The sequence below is a fragment of the Morone saxatilis genome, unplaced genomic scaffold (genome assembly GCF_004916995.1).
Source record: "Morone saxatilis isolate NCDOM2014 unplaced genomic scaffold, NCSU_SB_2.0 Contig8, whole genome shotgun sequence".
Taxonomy (NCBI): Eukaryota; Metazoa; Chordata; class Actinopteri; family Moronidae; genus Morone; species Morone saxatilis.
The window spans coordinates 16758412-16779198 of NW_023340257.1; the positions used below are offsets into that span (position 1 = coordinate 16758412).

A 20787-nucleotide genomic window follows, 5' to 3' on the forward strand; every position below is an offset into this window, starting at 1 on the left:
GGGGGGGGGGGCAATGGGAAGGGAACGGGTTGAGAGGAAAGGATAGAGGCAGGCAGAGGGTGGAAGAGAAAAGGAGCCGGTTGAGTGAGAGGAGCAAGAGAGAGAAGATGATAAGAGATGAAAAGGCCTGTCTGAGATGGAGGAAGTACAGTAGGGGCTTAGAGGCTCTGGGCTTGTTTCAGAAGTCCTACAGTGCTCACTGATGTCACTGGGTGCACCCATTGGCTTTCATGGTACAAAAGAGTGTGTGTGAGTATGTGTTGTTTTGTGTATGTGATTTCAAGTACAGCTGTGCATCTACTCTATAGCTCCTCCCTGTGGCCGCTGTATAGAGCTTTGTAGATAAGTTTTGGTGGCCTAAAATCAGGATTTATCATTACGAAGGACCCTCCCTTTACTGTTCAGTGTTTGATGAATTAATTCCACTGGGTGCATTGGCTGGCCATGGACAGTTCCTGCCCTGCCCAGCGACTGACTGACTGTATCAGGATATGCAGAAAATCCCTTCCCTGTGATCTGCTTTGGCCCTCAGCCTCTAGCTTTGCCTTTATAATTCCCAAATACAGCCAAATCCAAAGGTTATTTAAGAAGACTTTGTGCATCTGTACTTTGATTAAATGATCACATTTGGAGCAGGAGCGGTGGTGTATTTGGGTTGCATTACTACCCATAAACGCTCTCCATTACAAGCTTTTCTGGCTTGTTGGCTCTCTGACCTTACATTTGTGTGTGCGGGAGCACGATTGAGTGCGCACGTGGGTCCCGCACACTATAGCTTAAGACAGGATAAAAGCTGGTGAGGTAGTGTACTATTATGTTGCTTAAATGCATACTAGATCCTTTTAACTGTTAGGGAAAGAATAAAAGCGGAGAGTGAAAAGCTCTCCCACCCACATCTGATTCTTTTTGCTGCATTGCCTGTGGCACAGTGTTGACCTAATATCAACTGTGTCTGTTTTGTTAAACACATTCAAATCAGTAGTACTCAAGCCTATGGGACATAACACTGTTTCTTATACTGTGACACACAAATACAAAAGCTGCATGGGTTATTGGGTTCACTGTCAAAAGATTGCAGTGAAATCAAAAGGTCTTAATGGACGCAGCAGTGCACATGCACTCACATCTTTGCATTCAGTGTATTCTTATCAGCAACGTAATGTCTTAAATAAACACACATGCATACACACTGCGTCTTTGTACTGCATTGAACAGCAACCAAGGAGTTTTGTCTGGATTTTATAGCATTCGTTTATTGTAAATTCCTCATGCAGCAAAATGCATTTAAAATTTATCTTCGGGGCGCACACACAAACACACACACACTGACAACTAATTAACAGAGAGGGTAATCAAGTTTAGGCAATTATTTAAGCATGGTCTATAACCTAAAATTGAATGCTAGTCTTACAAAAATTGTACATTCTGTGTTTCTGTGTTCAGTGCTGTTTTGTCCTTGTCCCCAAAGTTTCTTCCACATTTCGGTCATTGTTAGTAGGAAAGCGATAGGTATTCACCGCACTCATGAAAAGAGTGTTGTTAAACAATTTCCCCAAATTCCAATGATATGTGGTATTACGGGGATGTATTCCTGCTGTCTGACCTCTAGCAAGTGAGAGGTGAACCATGGCCCCCATCCAGACCATTAGTCAGACACAATCACACAGCTTCATAGCAGATTAGTCTGCTGTATTAGGACTTAGAGCTCTATTAATGTAATCCCTCTGTTTTAGTGTGGCCTGGGTTTAGGGGCTTACATGTGCACACCCACACACATACACACACACACATACACACACAGTTAAATACATGTATGCACGCACACATACAAGCTGTTTGGGTTATGGAGTTCACAATCAATGGATTAAGGTGATATTTAGACAGTAGCTTAATGGACACGGCACCGGCATTCTCTAAATGTGTTCTCTCTAAACAATTGCACACACACACACGTGATGCAGAGTGTACTGTTCTTCCTGGGAATCATCCATTCATCCATTCCTTGTTTTTATTTGTGTGCTGTATTCAAGTGAGTCTCTTAAAATCCCGGTCACATCCTCTGTTGTAACAGTAAATGTTCTTCTCAGGGCCGATGAGATTGAGATGGTGATGACGGACCTGGAAAGAGCCAATCAGGTAACTCACTCAACTTCCCAGCTGTACACTTTTACACAGCATTCTCCAAATTGTCAGTCACACCAGGCTCCACAAGTTTTTTGTCAAAATACTGAGGAAGCTGTTCTTTGATTTAAATCGTTAACATAAAATGTGTTTTGCAAAAAAGTACATTTGATTCAAAGGATCTAGTCTATTCTATATTTATCTTCCTGTCAACAAATGTTGTGAAACATGTTGTGTATCATCTGTGTATCCAAAGCCTGATATGGCCATAAAGCTCCACTGTCGTCCAAAAACTGGAAAACACACATCATTGAGACACAAAGTTGGATTGTGTTCCTTCATTACATTAAACATGTGTACTGCAGTTTGTTTTGTGTTGATCCCACATACACTGTCTCTTGCTCTTGTAAATATTCACTAGTGCAGCTGTGTATTAATCCACGGCTGAAAATAGTCCCCCACAAATACTCTATATACTCCTATTTGAGTAAAACTACAGTGCTCAGCTGTTTTAGAAATTATTAAGCTATTTAAAAAACTAAACTTCTTCAGTAGGAACAAACCGGAATGGATCTGACAGAGGCTGGGAAAGTTGGAAAAAGCATTAAGAGACAGACCAACATTTGTTTTTTTATGCGTGTACCAAAAATATAGAACATCACAATCCTTATCCTTTAAAACAGAAATATTCCTATCTGTTCAGAATCTATGAAATGTGGCTTATATTAACAAATAATGACTTGCTTATTTCTGAGAGGGCTGCTGTTTGTTTTACATGTTTATTACACACCTACTAAACCCATTCAGCTGAAATAAGCCTGTTGGCGCGCCCTCTGCCCTTGTGTTGTAAATATTCCTGTGGTATCTGTTAATGTCATTGTTGTTAACTTTCATTATTAGCCTAAGAGTATGATTTGTGGCTAAAGGGGTAGCATAGGCATGTAATGTTAATATTAGCCCGAAGGGTAGTGCTCCGACTATAATGCCACACACACACTATTCACACTTCTGATTTGAGGTTTACAGAGGATGACAGCATGGCCTCCAGCTCAGTCACAGACTTTTTATACGCTTTTATAAGGAGAAAATGGAAAACAGGATTTTTCTTTTGCGACTAGCAGTCCAACTCCCACCCAGTCAATAACAGCTCTCAATATGGTTGCAATTAGGAACACTGTGGAATCGGCTCCCTGTAACTCCTAATGATGGCAAGTTGGCCAGTGTTACAGATGATTCCCAACTGGAGCATGGCAGTTTGGCCATAAATACGAGGCATCGGGTATCATCTCAATTCTCAAAACTAATTTAATATTTTCAATTAAGGAAAAATCCTCCCTCGACCGTCGTTCCACACTTACTTTGTGTTCTCTCAGCCCTCCTCCACTCGTATATTTGTTTATGCTGTAAGGGGGTGGACTTCCTTTCCTTACAGACACAGTTGGCTGGTAGAAGAAGATGGTATATTGGAAAACTTTGTTCATTTTCATTTAATTGTCTTTTTGGAATGCCATTTGCTCAACGCTTTTTACTTTTTAACAGGAAGAAGTTTTTCTTTCTTGGACTGGAAGAGTATTCTCTTGTCAGTCTTCTCTCTCAGACCGACATATATTAAGTTCTCTGGGCTTAGTGTGAAATTGAGATGAAATGTGTGTAGTGTACACCAGAAAAACATACATTACACAGTAGCACTGAATTGACCAGTAGACTGATCATGTTTGACAATGTTAGAATCTCCACAAGTTGATTTTCCTATTCTCCTTCCAGCGAGCAGAAGCAGCTCAGAGAGAGGCAGAGTCGCTCAGAGAGCGGCTGTCCTTGAGTAACCAATCCCAGCAGCTGAGCAGCCCGGCCAAGGCCGACCCTGACACGGTAACACATTTCACTGCTTCACTGATTTACTGAATGGCTGACAAAGAGGTATTGATAGGCTAAAGATCAGCTTGGCCTTTTTTTATGCTAGAACCGATCAGTTGATTAAAGCTTCAATATATGGACCCACTGGTGTTAAAGGTCAGGCATTGGAGTCAATAGGTGATTGGTGTATTGATTAACTGATTTATTGGACCTGTGCAACAGACTGCAGTGGTGAGACTTAGTTATCTTAAAGACTGCCTGCCATACCAAAGTATCTGCTCGTGATGAATTACTTCTGATTATTGACCTAAAGGAGGAGGCCTTTTAAAACAATAATCAGTGAATAGATTAACTTCTGTCTGGCATAGAAATCCTGATTGTTGTAGTGATTAATTGATCTGAAAGCAGGAACTATGATAAAGACTCACATAGCTTTTGCTCATTAGATTAAATTGCCTTCCTATTTGGCCTTTAGGAACAGGCGGCCGAGGTGGCATCCCACTCAAGTCTCGAGGCGGAGCTCAGGGCCAAAGAAAGGGAGACCGCCCAGCTGGTGGAGGACGTCCAGAGACTGCAGGCCAGCCTGACCAAACTCCGAGAGACCACCAGCTCCCAGATCACCCAGCTGGAGCAGCAGCTCAGCAGCAAGACTGCCACTCTCAAGGTACCAACAAAACACACACCAGCAGTTTTTTGTTTTAAGTTATTTTCACATGTTTATTGTTTATTCCCTGTTATTCTGATCATACCTGTAACTATATTTACAAATGTACTTATTCAGTTCAGTTATCTAGAGTTAAGTCACTGAAATTAGAACAAAATCCATAAGGAATGTAAAAATTCCAATGATTACTTTTGTTATTTTATTTGTTTTAATTTCATTTCATGTCTTTGTAATCTACAGGAACTGGAGGAGAAACTGCAGAAGCAAGCTGATTATGAGGAGGTGAAAAAGGAGTTGAGGTGAGGAGCTGTCATAGAGGAGTGTATGTGCTTGTGTGTGTGTGTGTGTGTGTGTGTGTTTGTGTCCAGCACAGCTTTATTTATTGCATGCCTTTGATGTCTTTAACAATGTTAAACAAGATGCGTGTCCTCATTTAAGATGTGTAACTCAATTGAGTGGCCTTATGAAGGTGAAGCTTGTATTTCTGTTCTGTTCTGTTTCTGTTATATTGTGTCTCCTGCCCTTCTATCCTTTCTTTGTCCTTAAAGCGACAGAAATAGAAAAGGTGTGATGTGTGTAAATGTGTGTGCATGTGTCTTTGTAGAGGGTTCATATGAATTTCTTTTATCTCTCTACCCTCAGTATCCTCAAGTCTATGGAGTTTGGAACATCTGACTCCGTGCAGGTAAAAGTTACAATCTACAGACAAAAGTGAAATGAAACAACAGACTTACTGTTGCAGTACTAGTAATTAGGTCAGTGATAAAACAAAATTGTACAAACTAGATCACTAAAAACAAGCATTTGAACAAGGAGGCCGGAACAAAGTTTCTAAAGAAAAGTCTCATTTTAATTTCCGTTCCATTCGTCCCCTCCATCAGGACTCATCCAAACCTCTGGAGGTGCTGTTGCTGGAGAGGAACCGTAGTCTTCAATCTGAGAGCGCCGCTCTGCGCATTGCCAACACTGAGCTCAGCGGTAAGTCTGCCCAAATGTAAGGTTTTATTAAGGTCTGGGTTCATCAAGATTGGCCAGACAGTCTTTGCAAAACCTCAGTCCAGTGTTCATGGGAGCTTAGACGAGGGCTCAGCTGCAGGTAAGGCTGTAAAGATTTCGCATCAGGGTAGTGCATACATGCTGCATGTATGTACATAGATTCTTTTTCTCTGAGAATACTTAACTATTTCTTTATGTTTTTGGAATGATTTGCAATATTGGGTCCACAATATACAAAAGAAATGCTCTGCCATGGTACAGAAATGTTGTTGCTTTAGTCTCACACTTTTTGGAGGAGGAAAATGTATCTCTGGAGTCTTTGAATACCGCAGCAGGAGGTCAACCTGAACAGTAACGAAGTTGCAGTACACAAAAATGAGGACACCATACTATCGTCCCTACAATCAGGACTCTTGCCCTCTGCAACAGTGTTTATGGGTTTGAAATGTCATGGCTTTAGGCTTGAATAGTTGAATAGCTTTGAATTGATTAACATTCACAGTAAGGGGAGCTTACTGTCTTACTCAATCATGTTAAGTCTCAATGGTTATGCATTATAATAATATTTCTCCCAGCGCTTATCATCAAGATGGATTCCAGTAGTTACGAGACTGAGAAAATATAGTTTATTTATTTGTTTTGGTGAATGTGAAAATGTAATCAGTCTTTTAACTATTCAGGAAAGAAGTGAAATAAGGCCTTTACTCAGAGTCAGCAGAGCTGTACAGTCTCTGTTTTGTTTTGTTTTGTTTTTCGGTGACATGCATCTGTTTTGTGTTTAGCCATAAAAAATGTTTTTCAAAAGAGTTTTATTGCTCCAATTTTTTTCCTGGATGTATTTTTTTTTATGAACTAAAGACTATGATACTGCATCTACAATGGAATAATTCAGTGTTTAGGAACACACCGCAGCAGCATGGAAGAGGACTCACATGGTGTATTGGCTATCTAAGGACATCATTTTACCCTGTCCAGTTACTCCCACTTTGCCTGCAAGAGAGAGAGCGACTGAGCCCTGGGCCAAGCTAATCTGCCTAAATGGCACAGTGTCAATTGTTTTGTTTGTCCTTTTTTTTCTTCCAGGCTGTGGCTTACAAGAAAGGTTGAAATCACAAATGCATGGGCACTTTGTCTGGGGGGGTTGGCAAAAAAGGAAAACAAAGTTCACTAATTTGGAAAAGACTTGATTAAGATAACTTTCAACTTTTGTTCATTTTTTTTCTCTGTCTTTTTGGAACCCCTTTTTTGTTGACTCCCCCATAATGCATGGTGTGTTTGACCTTTCTTGTAGGGTCAGCCGGGCGAAAAGGGACAGAAGAGTCCTCATCGAAGGAGGAGACCATGCCCAGCGACCCCTCTTCTTCGCCCCCTCCTCCCCCTCCCTCTCTTCCTTCCTCCTCCCAGCTTCCTCTGTCTCGCACTCATACGGACCCCCTCAACACTGCCACCACCACCAGCAGCGGCGAAACGCACCCTTTCACTCCTACGGGCATTGGACAGGACTTCTACTCCCCTGTGTTCCCTCTGGTGGGTGGTAAGATGGCTTTGAACTCCCTGATCCAGCGGCAGCTGCTCCAGACCTTCTACTCCAAAGCCTTGCAGGAATCATCTGGAATCCCCAGTGGGGCTCTACTGTTCACCCCCTTCACCCCAACCCTCAGCTCCCTCCCTACCTCCACCCCTGGCTCTGGCTCTGCTGCCATCCCACTGGCAGCCAGCAGCCCTCAGCCACCTCCAGCCAGCCCAGACATGGCTCCCGTTAATGGGAGCAGCACCGCTGGCAGCGCCCCTTCCCCATCACCCAGCCACTCTGACGCCACCACAGGAAGTATTTTGGACGGGGAGGACATGGACACAGCAGAGATTGCCCGGCAGGTGAAAGAGCAGCTGATCAAGCACAACATTGGTCAGCGTGTGTTTGGCCACTATGTGCTGGGACTGTCCCAGGGTTCAGTCAGTGAGATCCTGGCCAGACCAAAGCCCTGGAACAAGCTAACCATCCGAGGGAAGGAGCCCTTCCACAAGATGAGGCAGTTCCTCGCAGATGAGCAGAACATCCTCGCACTGCGCAGCATTCAGGGACGGCAGAGAGGTGAGTCGGTGTATCTTTAATGTGTCTGTGCGTGCGTGAGTGTGTGTGTGTATGTGTCTTGCGTGTGTGTGTGTGTGTGTGTGTTCAGCCCTGCACAGAGCCATTGATTAGCCTGTCAATATGGACTAGCTTTTTATTTTTCTTCCTCTTTCCTAACTCCCATCCTGTGCCACACCTGTGTGTTTTGAATGAGTTCCTAGTCACGCACTGATCCCAAGAGTCTCTCCTAGCTATCGTGGTCAATACAGAAACCTTTCACACATCAATAGTATTGATTGGTGGGAACCAGGAGGAAGGCAGGGCTACTGTTAACTACGGGTAGATTCGATTAGCCTGGGCCTGCTTTTGTTCATGCATCAGGACATTTCTGATTGAAGGTGGTCTCAGTGGTACAAAAAATATAACCAAGTGTACCACCCTAGTCTTAGACGTTGCCCGTGTTAAAAACAAGATTGCAGTTAGTTTGCCCCTGATTAATGTGTGCTATTAAATATTTTATCCATCATATGTCTTTGTTGTAGTTTAATATTCCTGTTAGAGGCAGAGGTTTGATTCATACTGAGGCCACAGATGGAGAAGATCAATGCATTTATGGTACTTTAATGTGCATTGGATGGAAGTGTCCACACATTCCATATATTTGCAGAGCATTATAGGGCACCATTTAGTCTAGCTGTAAAACAAAAAACAAAACACACAAGTGCTGTAACATAGTGTGTGGTATATTGTTTTTAACAGAGGGCTCAGGCCAGCCCCAGCTTAGCCGAGTGTTTCAGGATGTTCCGAAGCGGAGAGCCCTCTCCAATACAGCTTCACACACAGGTCTGTCCCCTTCACACGCAGAGATTGTAGCACGTTCTGTCTGTGTGGCATGTTTGTGTTGGGGTGAACTGTATCTATGGTGTGTGTGTGTGCGTGTGTGCGCGTGAGTTGGCGTTTATTAATTTGCGGCCAGGCACACAGATATACATGTGCCTTGAAGGTAACCGCACAGTTCCAGTGACTTGCGTCAAAGGAAAAGCCAGCATGTGTATTTAGGGATTTTATTGGTAGTTGTTATTCTGTGGGGAGCATTTACTGTATGAACCCTGTAGCACGTGTGCATGTGTGAGCTCCGAAGGGACCAGAGAAATTATGACAATCCCTCCAGTGTAGTTGCCTTGTAGCTCAGTGGTGGGAATGTTGTTCTTTGTGCTGTGCTATGGTGTAATTATTTGATGTTCTTATAGGCTTGTTATTGTTGGTTATCTCTGCTTTTTAATCTGACAAGATTTTTCATCTCCTCCCGTTCCCTCTTCCTCTCCTTACAGGTAACATTACCGCCCGCGTCCGTACCCCAGAGGCGGGTTCAGATGAGGCTATCAAGTCGATTCTGGAGCAGGCCAAAAGAGAGCTGCAGGTGCAGAAAGCCGGTGAGTCGTAGTGTTTTTTTTTTTTTCCCCATCTCCAGACGACTCAAAGCATTAAAGATGATACATTGTGGCTGTGAGTGTTAGTCGGTGTCTCTCATGATGGCCCTTTTCTCCTCCCTCAACAGACTTGTCCCATGCACAACCCTCGTATGCAGGACTGAAAGGAGGGGGAGGAGGCAGTATAGGAGGAGGAGGAGGAGGAGGAGGGGGCAGCGGATCAGATGAGGCTATCCGCTCCATCCTAGAGCAAGCTCGCAGAGAGATGGAGGCCCAACAGGCTGCACTGGAGCCCATACTTAAAGCTTCGTCTTCCTCTTCCTCCTCTACAGCATCACTATCTCAGAGGGACCTCCTGAGCTCCCCGCTCACTGCTCCCCTCCCCCCTTATAACCCCTTGGCACTCTCCCTCAAGAAGCCCCACAGCTCCCTCTTGTCCTCCCCTTCATCCCCATCTCCTATCCTGGACTTCAGCTCCAGCGTGAAGAGAGAGGGCAGGGCTTCTTCAGGGATTGATTTGTCCACTGATGGAGCTTTCAGGCTGGGTCGGAGCTCTGAGGGGTTGAACCGCTCCGGAAGTTCTGGAGGAGTGGGTTATTGGAGAGAGCAGTGGTGGAGCAACATGCATACAGACCACCGCAGGGCCATAAGCAGCCAGACAGGAGATGATATCCACAACCAGGAGGACTCCAAAGAGGTAAAGGGAGACAAAAAAAAGCTTGTGTTGTATGTTTGTGCCCTTGCTCTTGTTTTTATTACTCTGTTTTTACTCTACAGCGGTTGCTTGTCTGAGCCATTCTCCGATTCTGTGTTTCAGGGAATATTGAGTGACAGCCTGTCTCGACACAAACCGTGGAACAAGTTGAACCAGAGGAACAGAGAGCCATACCTCCGCATGCAGCCGTGGCTCAATGGAGACCAGGGGCAAAACACACATATCCAGCAAGCTCAGAACCAAGGTAAACAAATCACACACACACACACCAGCACATAGAGTATATGGATTCACAAAACCAGGCTTCCTAGAGCATTACTCTGAATGTCTGATTAGAGCTAGTGGCTAGTTGTTACTGTCAGTCTGTCTGTCACTCACTGCACCCACCCTCCGCCTCCCACACCAGCCCCCTCCATCCTCCTCCCCCCACCATCCCCCCATCCTCAGTGCTGTGGCAGTGTCAGCCAGCAAGCTGCTGGTTTGTCATGTCATAGACAAGTTAGTGTTGCAGCGCCAGATGGCAGCTCTGTGTGTGTGTGTGTGTGTGTGCGTCCGTGTGCGTGTCTCTCTTTCTCTCTGGGGGTGTAAACAGCAGCTAATGTACACTGACAGCTCCTCATGACTGCTCTCTTCCAGCCTGCTGAGCTGCACAGCAGTACTACACAGACAGAGACAGGGAGATGAAGGAATAGGAGGTGGAAGCCAAAAAAGCTTCAAAATGAAAACTTAAGCACCTTTGCTGTTTGTTTAACAGGAATTAAATTAATTGATGTAGTATGACTGAAGTCCCTCCCAAGCCCAGCAGGGAGAGGAGATACATAGTAACGTGTCTTCTAACCTGCATGATCTTTCTCGCCCTGTCTGTTCTGTTCATGCAGAGGGTACTCCAAAGACATCAGCAAGCTGCAGCCCTGCTCCAGAGTCGCCCCTTAGTTCAGCTGAGGAGTCTGTAAACGGTCTCACAGGGGATCCACTGGCTTCGTCCTCCAGTCTCAAAACTCTGTCTGAGGATCCCTCAGGTGGGGAGTCTCAGCTCGGCACCCCACTACCTGTACCTGGTCATTCGGGTCTCAGCATCCAGGAAATGGTCGCAATGTCTCCTGAGCTAGATACTTACGCCATAACCAAAAAGGTTAAGGAGGTGCTGACTGATAATAACCTTGGTAAGAAACATACATGGGGATGCTTTCTGTGCGGTTGTCTTCCTCTTTCTTTGAATTCATTATTCAGCTTTTAAGTCGGTTCTCTTAAATGATCATTTCATTTCCCCTCTCTCTCTCTCGCTCTCGCTCTCGCTCTCTCTCGCCTAACCAGGCCAGCGTCTGTTTGGGGAGACTATCCTGGGTCTGACTCAGGGTTCTGTCTCAGACCTGCTGGCCAGGCCCAAACCCTGGCACAAGCTCAGCCTGAAGGGCAGAGAGCCCTTCGTCCGCATGCAGCTCTGGCTCCAGGACCCACACAGTGTGGAGAAACTCATGGACATGAAACGGCTGGAGAAGAAAGGTGTGTGTGTAGTAAAATCTCAAAGATTAGAAAACAAAGGCACACAGAGCGATATAGAGCCACATGTCTTCAGAGATAATAAACAAAAGGCAAAACCTCCATGTTATCTGCTTAACCATGTATTTATTTTATAAATACATTCTCCAAAAAACAACAACACAAGCAGCAGCCTTTGAATTACCCATGCACATCTGCACACACAATATCCTTTGTGCAGGACAGCAGAGCATGTTGTGCAGATCACAGTCATCTTGGTGTGATGTCAGTACCAATCAGGACTGCAGACATCACATACTGTATTAGATGTGACAGCTAGGGGACTGCCGGGGGCCTGCTTACTCACAGTCATCAGCACTCCTCTTCATCATCGTCATCATCATAATAATCACCAGTGTCTATAAGCTCGTATTTTTATCATTTGTTAGCCCATAGCCCGTTCTATCACTCCATCATTCTTTATTCCCCTCTGTTTGCATGATGCGTTTAAGAATCAGCAAAGCCGAGAGGCCTCAGCCTCCTTGCTGCCTCACAGTGACCCCTGACTGCCCACTTCAAGCTCTCGCTCTCTGTAGAGCTGGCATGTACACATATTTGAACCTGCCAGTAGGCACAAGCATCCAGGATCTGTTTACCCTCCTGATATCGCAAACTACGCACACAAGGGCAGAAAAACAAAACTGACCTTACACCAGTGGGTTTAGGGCTCGGACCGGTGGGGTTACTCTCTATTCAACTTCGTTTTAGATTATTGACCCCAAAGTAATGCATCTAAATAGGACTGGGAATAGTCCTAGCCAACAGCAGAGCCGGGAGGAAAGACATGGACCTAGTCTAGAGTAACCGTATTTGACCTCTCACCCTTGTGGTACAAGCCTGTGAGGCAGCACACAACTTTCAGAGTGGTCTAACCTTGCTTTGAGGGGTTTTCCCCCACAACACTAATATATCTGGCAGTATGTATTGGGGTTGATAAAATGTCAACCTCATGCAAAGCTGCCATGAGCTGTTCATTTTCTGCTGCTGGTGCCCGGAGTGAATGGTGCTGCTTGTTTGCTATAAAATGGAAGTGATGCTTTCATTGTTAGAATTCCTGAGAAAGGCAATAGCACCATCTAGTGGACTTTGAAGAGGATGACAGGAATATTTTTTTAGAACAATGTCTGATACAGTAGATAAGGCAAAACATTTCCTGGTGTCATGCATCTGTCAAACATGGAACATCCACTGTGAGTGACTTCTGATGACCGCCTGACGCGTACAGAAATCTCCTGACTAAAAATGTCAATGCGATTGCAGAATATTCCATAAAAGCTTAAACAATATAAATCAGTCTAGGGCTGCTATACATTATAGTTATTAATTCACCAATTGTCTTCTTGATTAATTGATTGTTTTGTCTATAAAATGTCAGTCAATTGTGAAATATGTCCATCAGTCCAAGGTCACGCCTTCAAATATCTTCGGTCCCAAACCCAAAGATATCAAAGGAGTATCATAGAAGAGAAAGATAACAACCAAATATTTATATTTGAAAAGCTTGAACAGGTAAACTTTTTACTGTTTTTGCTTAAACAATTAATTTATCATCAAAATTGCCACTGATTCATTTTCTATTGATCAGCCAATCCATGATAGCTGTTTGGAATAGTTCTACGTCACATGAAGAGTGCTCATCGACAAAGATACCAGCCTCTGTTAACTACATTCTGTAGCAGATCACCAAACTGCTGCATACATTCTCCATATTTGTTCATATATTTTCTGAGGTACTGACTTCTCCCTCTTGTTTTTGTGTCACTGTTCAGCTTACATGAAGAGGCGGTTGAGCTCCTTGAGTGATGGCCATTCTGTGGATGGAGGCTTATTGGGACCGGATTACATCCAAGGCTCTCAGAGCCCAGGACAGCAGCACCTGAAGAAGCCCAGGGTGGTGTTGGGCCCCGAAGAGAAGGAGGCCCTGAAAAAGGCCTACCAGCAGAAGCCCTATCCCTCCCCAAAAACCATTGAGGAGCTGGCCTCCCAGCTCAACCTGAAGACTAGTACTGTCATCAACTGGTTCCATAATTACAGGTCAGGATTTGGAAAAGAGACGCACTTGAATATTGATCTATTGCCCTCAAGTGTTCATCACAGGCTGTTCTTCAAAGGGTATTTGAGATTATTTGAGTAAATATAATTTTCATATAAAACAGTATTTTTGTTGCTTGTAATTCTGTTTGCTTTATTGATCTTAATTTGTAAGTTTGCAATTAATAATATTATATCTTCATGAATGAATTTTCTAGGTTGACTGTGCATAATAGATCATGTTATATTTTTAAATAAATGGGCATGGCAACCAGGAAGGGCTTTAGTTCCTGCCCTGTTCAGTTCACTCATACAATATTTTGACATCAGTATAGTTTCAAATGCTTCACGTCTGTTTCAAGTGCTTCACGTCTGACAAATTGCATTTCAGTATTCGAGTAGCATGACTGAACTCATGTGTCTCTACTAGGTCACGTATCCGGCGAGAGCTCTTCATAGAAGAGATCCAGGCAGCTGGAGGGCTAGGGCCTGGCAGTGAGGGGGGCTCCCCGTCCCTCCGCGGGTCCAAATCAGGAGAAGGGGACAGCTGTGATGGGACAGAATCTGAGGGCACAGTGGAGATACGCCAGGGACTGGGCATTGGCCTGGAGGATCACAGAGGAGCATGCAAAGACCACGACATGGAAGCTGAGTCTGAAGCAGGGGGCTCTAATAACTCCCCTGCCGAGCTAGACTGCACCACCTCAGGCTTAGCCGGGCCAGGCTCCAGCTGTGGACAGGGTGGACTGGGGCTCTTCAGCCTCACAGAGGCATCCCCCTGTAGCTCTGCCTCTAGTACTAACATCCAAGCCTCTGGCCCTGCCAGAAACCCCAGGGACAACAATCTGCGCAAGAAGAAAGCAGCCAATCTCAATAACATCATCCACAGGCTGGAGAAGGCTGCCAGCAAAGAGGATCCCTCAGAGTGGGAGTTTTAGCTCCCCCTGACCATCCTTCATCCCTCTTGTCTCATAACCTCACGACCTCTAACCTTGGACCCCTCCTGCTCTGTTCCAGTTGGAGAGTGGACACAGCCAAAGTCAAGCTCAGCAGCCATTTTTATTACATAGAAGCTTTCCCGAAAAGAGGAAAGAAACAAAGAGTGGTTGGCAAAACCCTTAAAAAGAAGATTTACTGAATACTTAGAAGAACAAAATAAGAGAACTTACGTGTCTCTCCTTTTTTTTTAAACTGAGTTTTGTTTTTGTACTGAGAAAAGCACTTAGCCGTCCTGCTGGCCTCCGGCCCTGCTGTACCTCCCCCTATCACCAGCCACTGGTGCACCAGACTGGTTAGTCCTGAGCTGGGGTCTGACCCACAGCTGGGGTCAAAACCTGGACTCAGTAACACAGGCAAGGCCTGACACAGCAGCTGTCACAGTGATAGACACTGATAGATGATAGATAGAGACAGGAACTCTCTTACAAGAACTCTCACTTTCTTAAAGGAGATTTTTTCCGCTCTTCTTCTCACCTCCCAAGTGTCCACAAACCTCCCCTCACTCAGTGAGACGCCTCATTTTTCACACTGTAGAGTGACTGTTACAAACCCTTTGCCTTTTTCACTCACTGCGTGTGTGTGTGTGCGTGTTTGTATGTTAGGGGTTGTGTCAGCGTGCACCTGTGCGTGTGTGTGTGTACACACCCAAAAATGGTGTGTGTGTGTGTGTGTGTTTTCTCTTCTCAATGGCAGCATGTTTTCTTTTTTATCTCACTCCTACACTCTTAAGAGGGTAGTGGAAAGCCTGCCGGCTGAGCTGCCATGGTTACTGATGTAAGAAAAATGAACTTTGACCTGTTGTGTCCCATATCCTATCCTGCTGACAGCCATGTGATGGCCAGAAGGATCTCTTAATTCCTCACAAACACACGCACTCATCTGAAGAGGAAGGAAGGAAGGAACCCTCTTTTTGCCTCCTTAAACCCTTCTTTTAAGGATGAAGGATGATCTCTTTTTTTGATATTGCAATTTGGTTGCCAATAAGAGATTGCACAGTCTATTGACTCTAAAGAGTACAAAATAGGGAATTTTAGGAAGCATTTTTAATTAGTACAAAATGAGAAAAGAGAATAACAAGTTACTGTTTTTAAAAAAAAATCGAATTAGAATGGAATAATGTTGCGTTGCTGAAATACGATACAATGAATTCACGTAGTACTGTAGCTGTCTGACATGGTGATACTTACGTGTCTCTTGTTGTTTTAGGTTGTGCACGTCACAGCTTTACCCAGCACTGGACCTGCTGGGTGTGTGTGTGTCTGCACCACCGACAACTTTTCTCTGTTCACAAACACACATCTTTTTATAGGCCAAATCAGGAAGAGTGTGTGTGTGTGTGTGTGTGTGTGTGTTCGTTTGTGTGTGTATGTGTCTCGTGTGCATTTGTATTTGCCTGCATGTAAGTCAGGGTCGAGGTCAATTCACTCAGAATTAAATTTAAGAAGATTATCAATAATGAAATTTCTGACTGAAAATATGGGTTTTAGTGAATAAATTGCAATGTACAGTACTTGATTAATCTGTACTTCCTGTAGATTGCCGTCAAAGTGAATTCACCCCAACCCTGGTATGAGTAGTTACCACTCTCCTCCAGTCTGTCCTGTATCCAGGGATGTTTAGTCTTTTGCATTGAATTCTACTGTATACACTACAAATTATAAGGCATATCACCTCCTCCCTGTCCCACACAAGCCCTCAGTGCCTGTCAGCCTACTGCCTCCCCTTTGTGTGTGTGTGTGTGTGTGTGTGTGTGTGTGTGCGCGGGTGCATGTACACACACGCCTGTCAATACATGCGTGTGCACAAGTGTGTGCGATTGAGGAGTGTTCAGTGTTTCCAATGAGTTGGGTCATATTTCGTATCTACTTGCACACACTACTAGTGCACAACTGACACCCTTCTTTAAGCTGTTTGATGCGTTACCATTACATTAATCTTCTCACAAAGTAGTGTAATACTATGATTTACTGTAGCTTGGTTTTATTGCTATTTTGCATTTATAGTTTGGTTTTTATTCTGCTTATTTATAGGTGCTGTATTTTTCATTTAATGTCTTATCATTTGAGTTGTCTATTTTTTAAGGGATTATACTGTTCCTGAGGGCAAGTAACATTTTTATTAGACGTATAGACTGCCGGCAGTATTGGTTAATATTTACAAAGATGTACTAGTTCTCATTTGTTTGTATATTCATGAATCCTAAAGTTAGTGTCATTTCAATAGCTTTGAAAAATGTGTTTGCTACAATTCATGCTCCCGTAAGCATAAAGCTTTTACCACAACTGTTATGCTCTTAAATTGCTAGCTAGAAAAAACAAAGGACATATCAAGATCAGTGAATATATGATAGCATATCTCTTTTCCTGTTTTCTATTCTCCGATAATGGGTTTTTGTTTTTCGTTTTGTTTTTTTTCTGGCTGTTTCTTGGGCAAGCCCAACACTAACGCTCGGCAGAGCATGCAGCTTTCTTTAGATAGAGTTCGCCCACTCGTTAATCATATTAACATAATTAACAGGTCCAAATGTATACACTTTGTCAAATAGGTCAAATGAAATTACCTAAACTTGAGAACACGTGTTAACTTGAAAGAGGTCATATCTGCCAAATTGAGATTAGAGAAGTGTACCAGCTAGCAGGTGTGCTATGCCAGATTGAACAGATAGCCAGCCTATGATTATGCAGAATTTATATTGCAGTCTGTAACAAAGCACTTATTAGGATCTTACCTTGGACAGGGTCTGTAAACACTACAACAATGCCTTTTTTTAAAAGTGGTTGTGAACCAAGCACAGACTCCGCATCCGCATCCTAACACTAAAATTGAAACATAAGATAGCTGTACCCATGTTTTCTACATGATAATCTGTATCCTTTTACAGAAGCCCCCTTATTTCAAACTACAGGTAACTATGTGACAGAAAAGGGCCATTGTCCTGTACAGTTGTAGATATTATGAGTTGGTTTATATCCAGAATCTCCTCAGTCCATCCTTAAGCCTCTCCTTACCCTGAATGTACATCCAGATATATTGGCAGCCTGTCAAAAGATACCGATAACCTCATTGCACTGCATTAAGATGCATTAGCTGAAATTGGATTTTCTGATGTAACTGGTAATTGTAAAATTCCACAAACATTGGCTCTTCCTGTGGACGACTGATGTGAAACATCTGTCTTCTGCAGAATACTGAGGGCTCATTGCCTTCTGTTGGACTGCTTGGACTGGACACTCGCAGTATGTTTTATGGTGATAAATAGCTACTGTAAAGTATAAGCACTTAACCCATTTGCCATTTTATAGCCAGATCCATCAACTCACCTAAACCATGTGAGATCATCAGATTTGTGCCTTTAACTGCCAAGCAGGGCACCAAACTAGTGATGTCATTAGTTGTAGACGATTTCACCTGATTTGTTCATAATATATCCCGTTGTATCTCGATCCAAATTTATTTCTCATCCACTTCATATTGGTACTTTAAACTCGACTTTTCTCAGCTCTCCGGAGAGGGTTGTATATAATTGCTGGGGTGCAGTGAAAGAGTAAAAGGAAGAAAATGAACTCGTGTATTCTTATGACTGACCTGCAGATGCGCTTCGGTCCGGGTCTTATTTCAGACAGTTGTTTTCCCACAATGCATTTCTTACGTTGTACATAACCTAAACTAGCAGCGAAAGGCCAGAGCATTGAATGAAGGAGGAAGCATGCAGAAACAGCGTACACTGTAATAACACTGAATTTATTCATAGGGCATTTTGTATTTTTCTGTTTGTGTCAGGTTTGCTGTGACATTAATAATGGCACTACAGGTATTGATAATGACGTGTGCCAATTCTAATGGTTATTTGGAAAAGAGACGTGTAAATACAGTCGATCAAGTAGCTATTGATTCACTATTGTCACAGTATGCTTTTGTTTGAAGGCAGGAGAAGAGAAGGGACGATTCAGGACTTTTCCATGATCCACAGATATTTTTCTACAAATTTAAATCAGATGATTCTATACACTGTTGAATAACATTGTAAAGGTGTAACAGATGCTGTATATCATATCATGTTTTCTGAAGTTGTAAAGCTTTACTGTATGATCTGTTGAAGTAGTGGTTATTCATTTGACATATTAGTTGTAATGGAAGCCCGAACAGCAGCACTGGTCACCATATTCAGGAAAAAAAGAAAGAAAGAAAAAACCTCAGATGTTTTTTGTAATACTTTTAGAATATATCTTATGAAGTGGGTTTTGTAAGGAAACACTTTCCGAATCAGTGGTGCTGTATGCATAGCACACTCAGTAATACATACACACATAATACAGCACAATACACTCATCCTTTAAACTCCCCCTCCACTTTACTTGCGTGCTTTTTTTGTTTTTTCACTCAACTCTCACATTGGCTCCAGCTAATTTTTAAGTCTTAAACCATTTCCTCTTTATCTCTTCAGTTATCTAATGCTTAACTGTACAAGTATAACACCCAGAGATCAACTCTGGGTCAAACATTTCAGCAAATGCTCGCAAGACTTAAAAGAGGAAGCAAAAAGCCAAATAGTGAAGTAGTTATCCACCTCTGTTGAAAGGTTGCTGACAGTTTATTTGTTTTTGTTTTTTCGGAAATGTTGCTACCTTGTGTCGTCGCTTCGGTTCACCCATAGCTTAAACCACAGTGTAGTCTGACAACCAAATGACCTGGGGAGATCTTCACCCCCCCTCCCCTTTTGGAAAGCTTTAAGATGCTTGTTGAGGCTTTAGCAAGTTCAGAGTGTTTTTAGATGATTTGTCCAACCTGTCATCAACAATGTGGAAGTAATAATTCTCATAACTTCTCCCACTGCTTTTTTTTTTTTTTGTGAGTGTGTGTGCGCGTACATGTGTGTTGTAGTACAAAAGGCTGCATGACTGTAAAGGGATGGTTAAGATGTTTTTTGAAAGTTGTTTCCCTAGCACTTCTGTCACTCCTGAGATGCTTTTTTCTCCTTTGGGGTCTCCCTCCCTTTCGTTTTTCCTCATGTATCATTGTTTCTTTATCTTTCTATTTACTAAACGTATCATGTTGTTTGTTCTCAGCACTGTAAAACAGTCCCTTCTACAACATTGAAAAGCAATATCACTGTATGAAACGTTCACAATGTATTTGTTATGATTGACATTTGATTCATCATCATTATTATTCACATGCACCCTAGGTGTGATAATTGAAGTAAATCTCTTTTATACAAATACTAAAAGTGTGCTGTGGTAGTTTTTTTTCTTTGCCAAAAATCATGTTGGAAATGTGCTTTGTTGAACACTTTGTTGGATGGTTCTGTGAAATAAGTATTCTCAGAGAAAGAGATCAGTTAGAAAGCCAGGAAAGACTAGATAGTAAGGGGGATTCTTACAGGGGGTTTTCATGATGTTGGACTGCTTCTGCCATTTACGCCTTCCACAGGTGAGTTATTTTGACAGTTAAAAACAAAATACGTAGACGAACGAGGAACCTGAATAAAAAATAATTCACCTTTCCTCTCCACTCTCCACAGGCCGTTACGCAGAGCTGCAGGTGGAGTTTTCGTCTGCCGTGCGGACCAGCACGGAGCAGAAGGAGCTCATCCTGAAGCTGGAGCACGACCTGAGCACCATCCAAGCCATGTCCTCCCTGCCGCGCCCTGACGCAGACGGCTCGGAGGTCAGCGACATGGGCAGCATTCCAGAGCCGATCAAGGAGGCCTCAGCTATGTTTACTGGTAGGTCCTTGGATTTCAAATCTTGAGGGACTATACAACAATGATTGTGTGGAGTGGAGGGCTGAACATTATGATTCACTTAATATCACATTTTTGAGTGTTTTTGAGAGAATTCTTTTTGGACCCTCCCCTTGACTAAAAGAAAAGTTACAGAAGCCCCTCCAGGATATCTCAAAGTGACACTTTTGAATTGGTACAATTAAGTGCACACAGAATTGAAGAAGTTCTAATTTATTTAAATTTAAACCTTTACACCTTAAAGGCTTGTTGCATCAGTCCCTCGAATTTAACCACTGGAACATTATGGAGTTAATTCACCCCAAACAGCAGTGTACTGTATCAACTGTACAAGCTGGCAACCGACACACTGACTGTCAGTGGGAGTGTGTGTTTGTGTTTAGCTCAGTCTCCTTTATCCTCTTGTCTTTGTTTGTTTACGCAGCGGGGATAAGCCAATTTCTCTCTCAAGCGAAAACAACTCACTTTCAATTTATCAATGACAAAAATGAAGACAAGGCAGATGCTAAACATTCTGTTCTGAAAGGATAATCTTTCTCTTTAAAAATTGTAATATTCAGGGGGCACTGAGGTAGCTCACCTGACAACTACAAGTCAGAGTCCTTGCTGCAGCAGCCAGGGGTT

The 20787-nt window shown here is 43.2% G+C and overlaps 1 protein-coding gene across 1 annotated transcript in view; it reads left to right on the plus strand.

Annotated features, from left to right (window-relative positions):
* The window catches only part of cux1b (cut-like homeobox 1b), a gene marked incomplete at its 3' end in the record, with an annotated part of 60769 nt that overhangs the window by 39064 nt on the left and 918 nt on the right, over positions 1–20787 (plus strand). Inside the window, 7 exon segments of the mRNA XM_035679760.1 lie at positions 2088–2136; positions 3886–3990; positions 4451–4639; positions 4880–4938; positions 5282–5324; positions 5521–5617; positions 19942–20145. Of these exon segments, the coding sequence (XP_035535653.1) occupies positions 2088–2136; positions 3886–3990; positions 4451–4639; positions 4880–4938; positions 5282–5324; positions 5521–5617; positions 19942–20145 (746 nt within the window).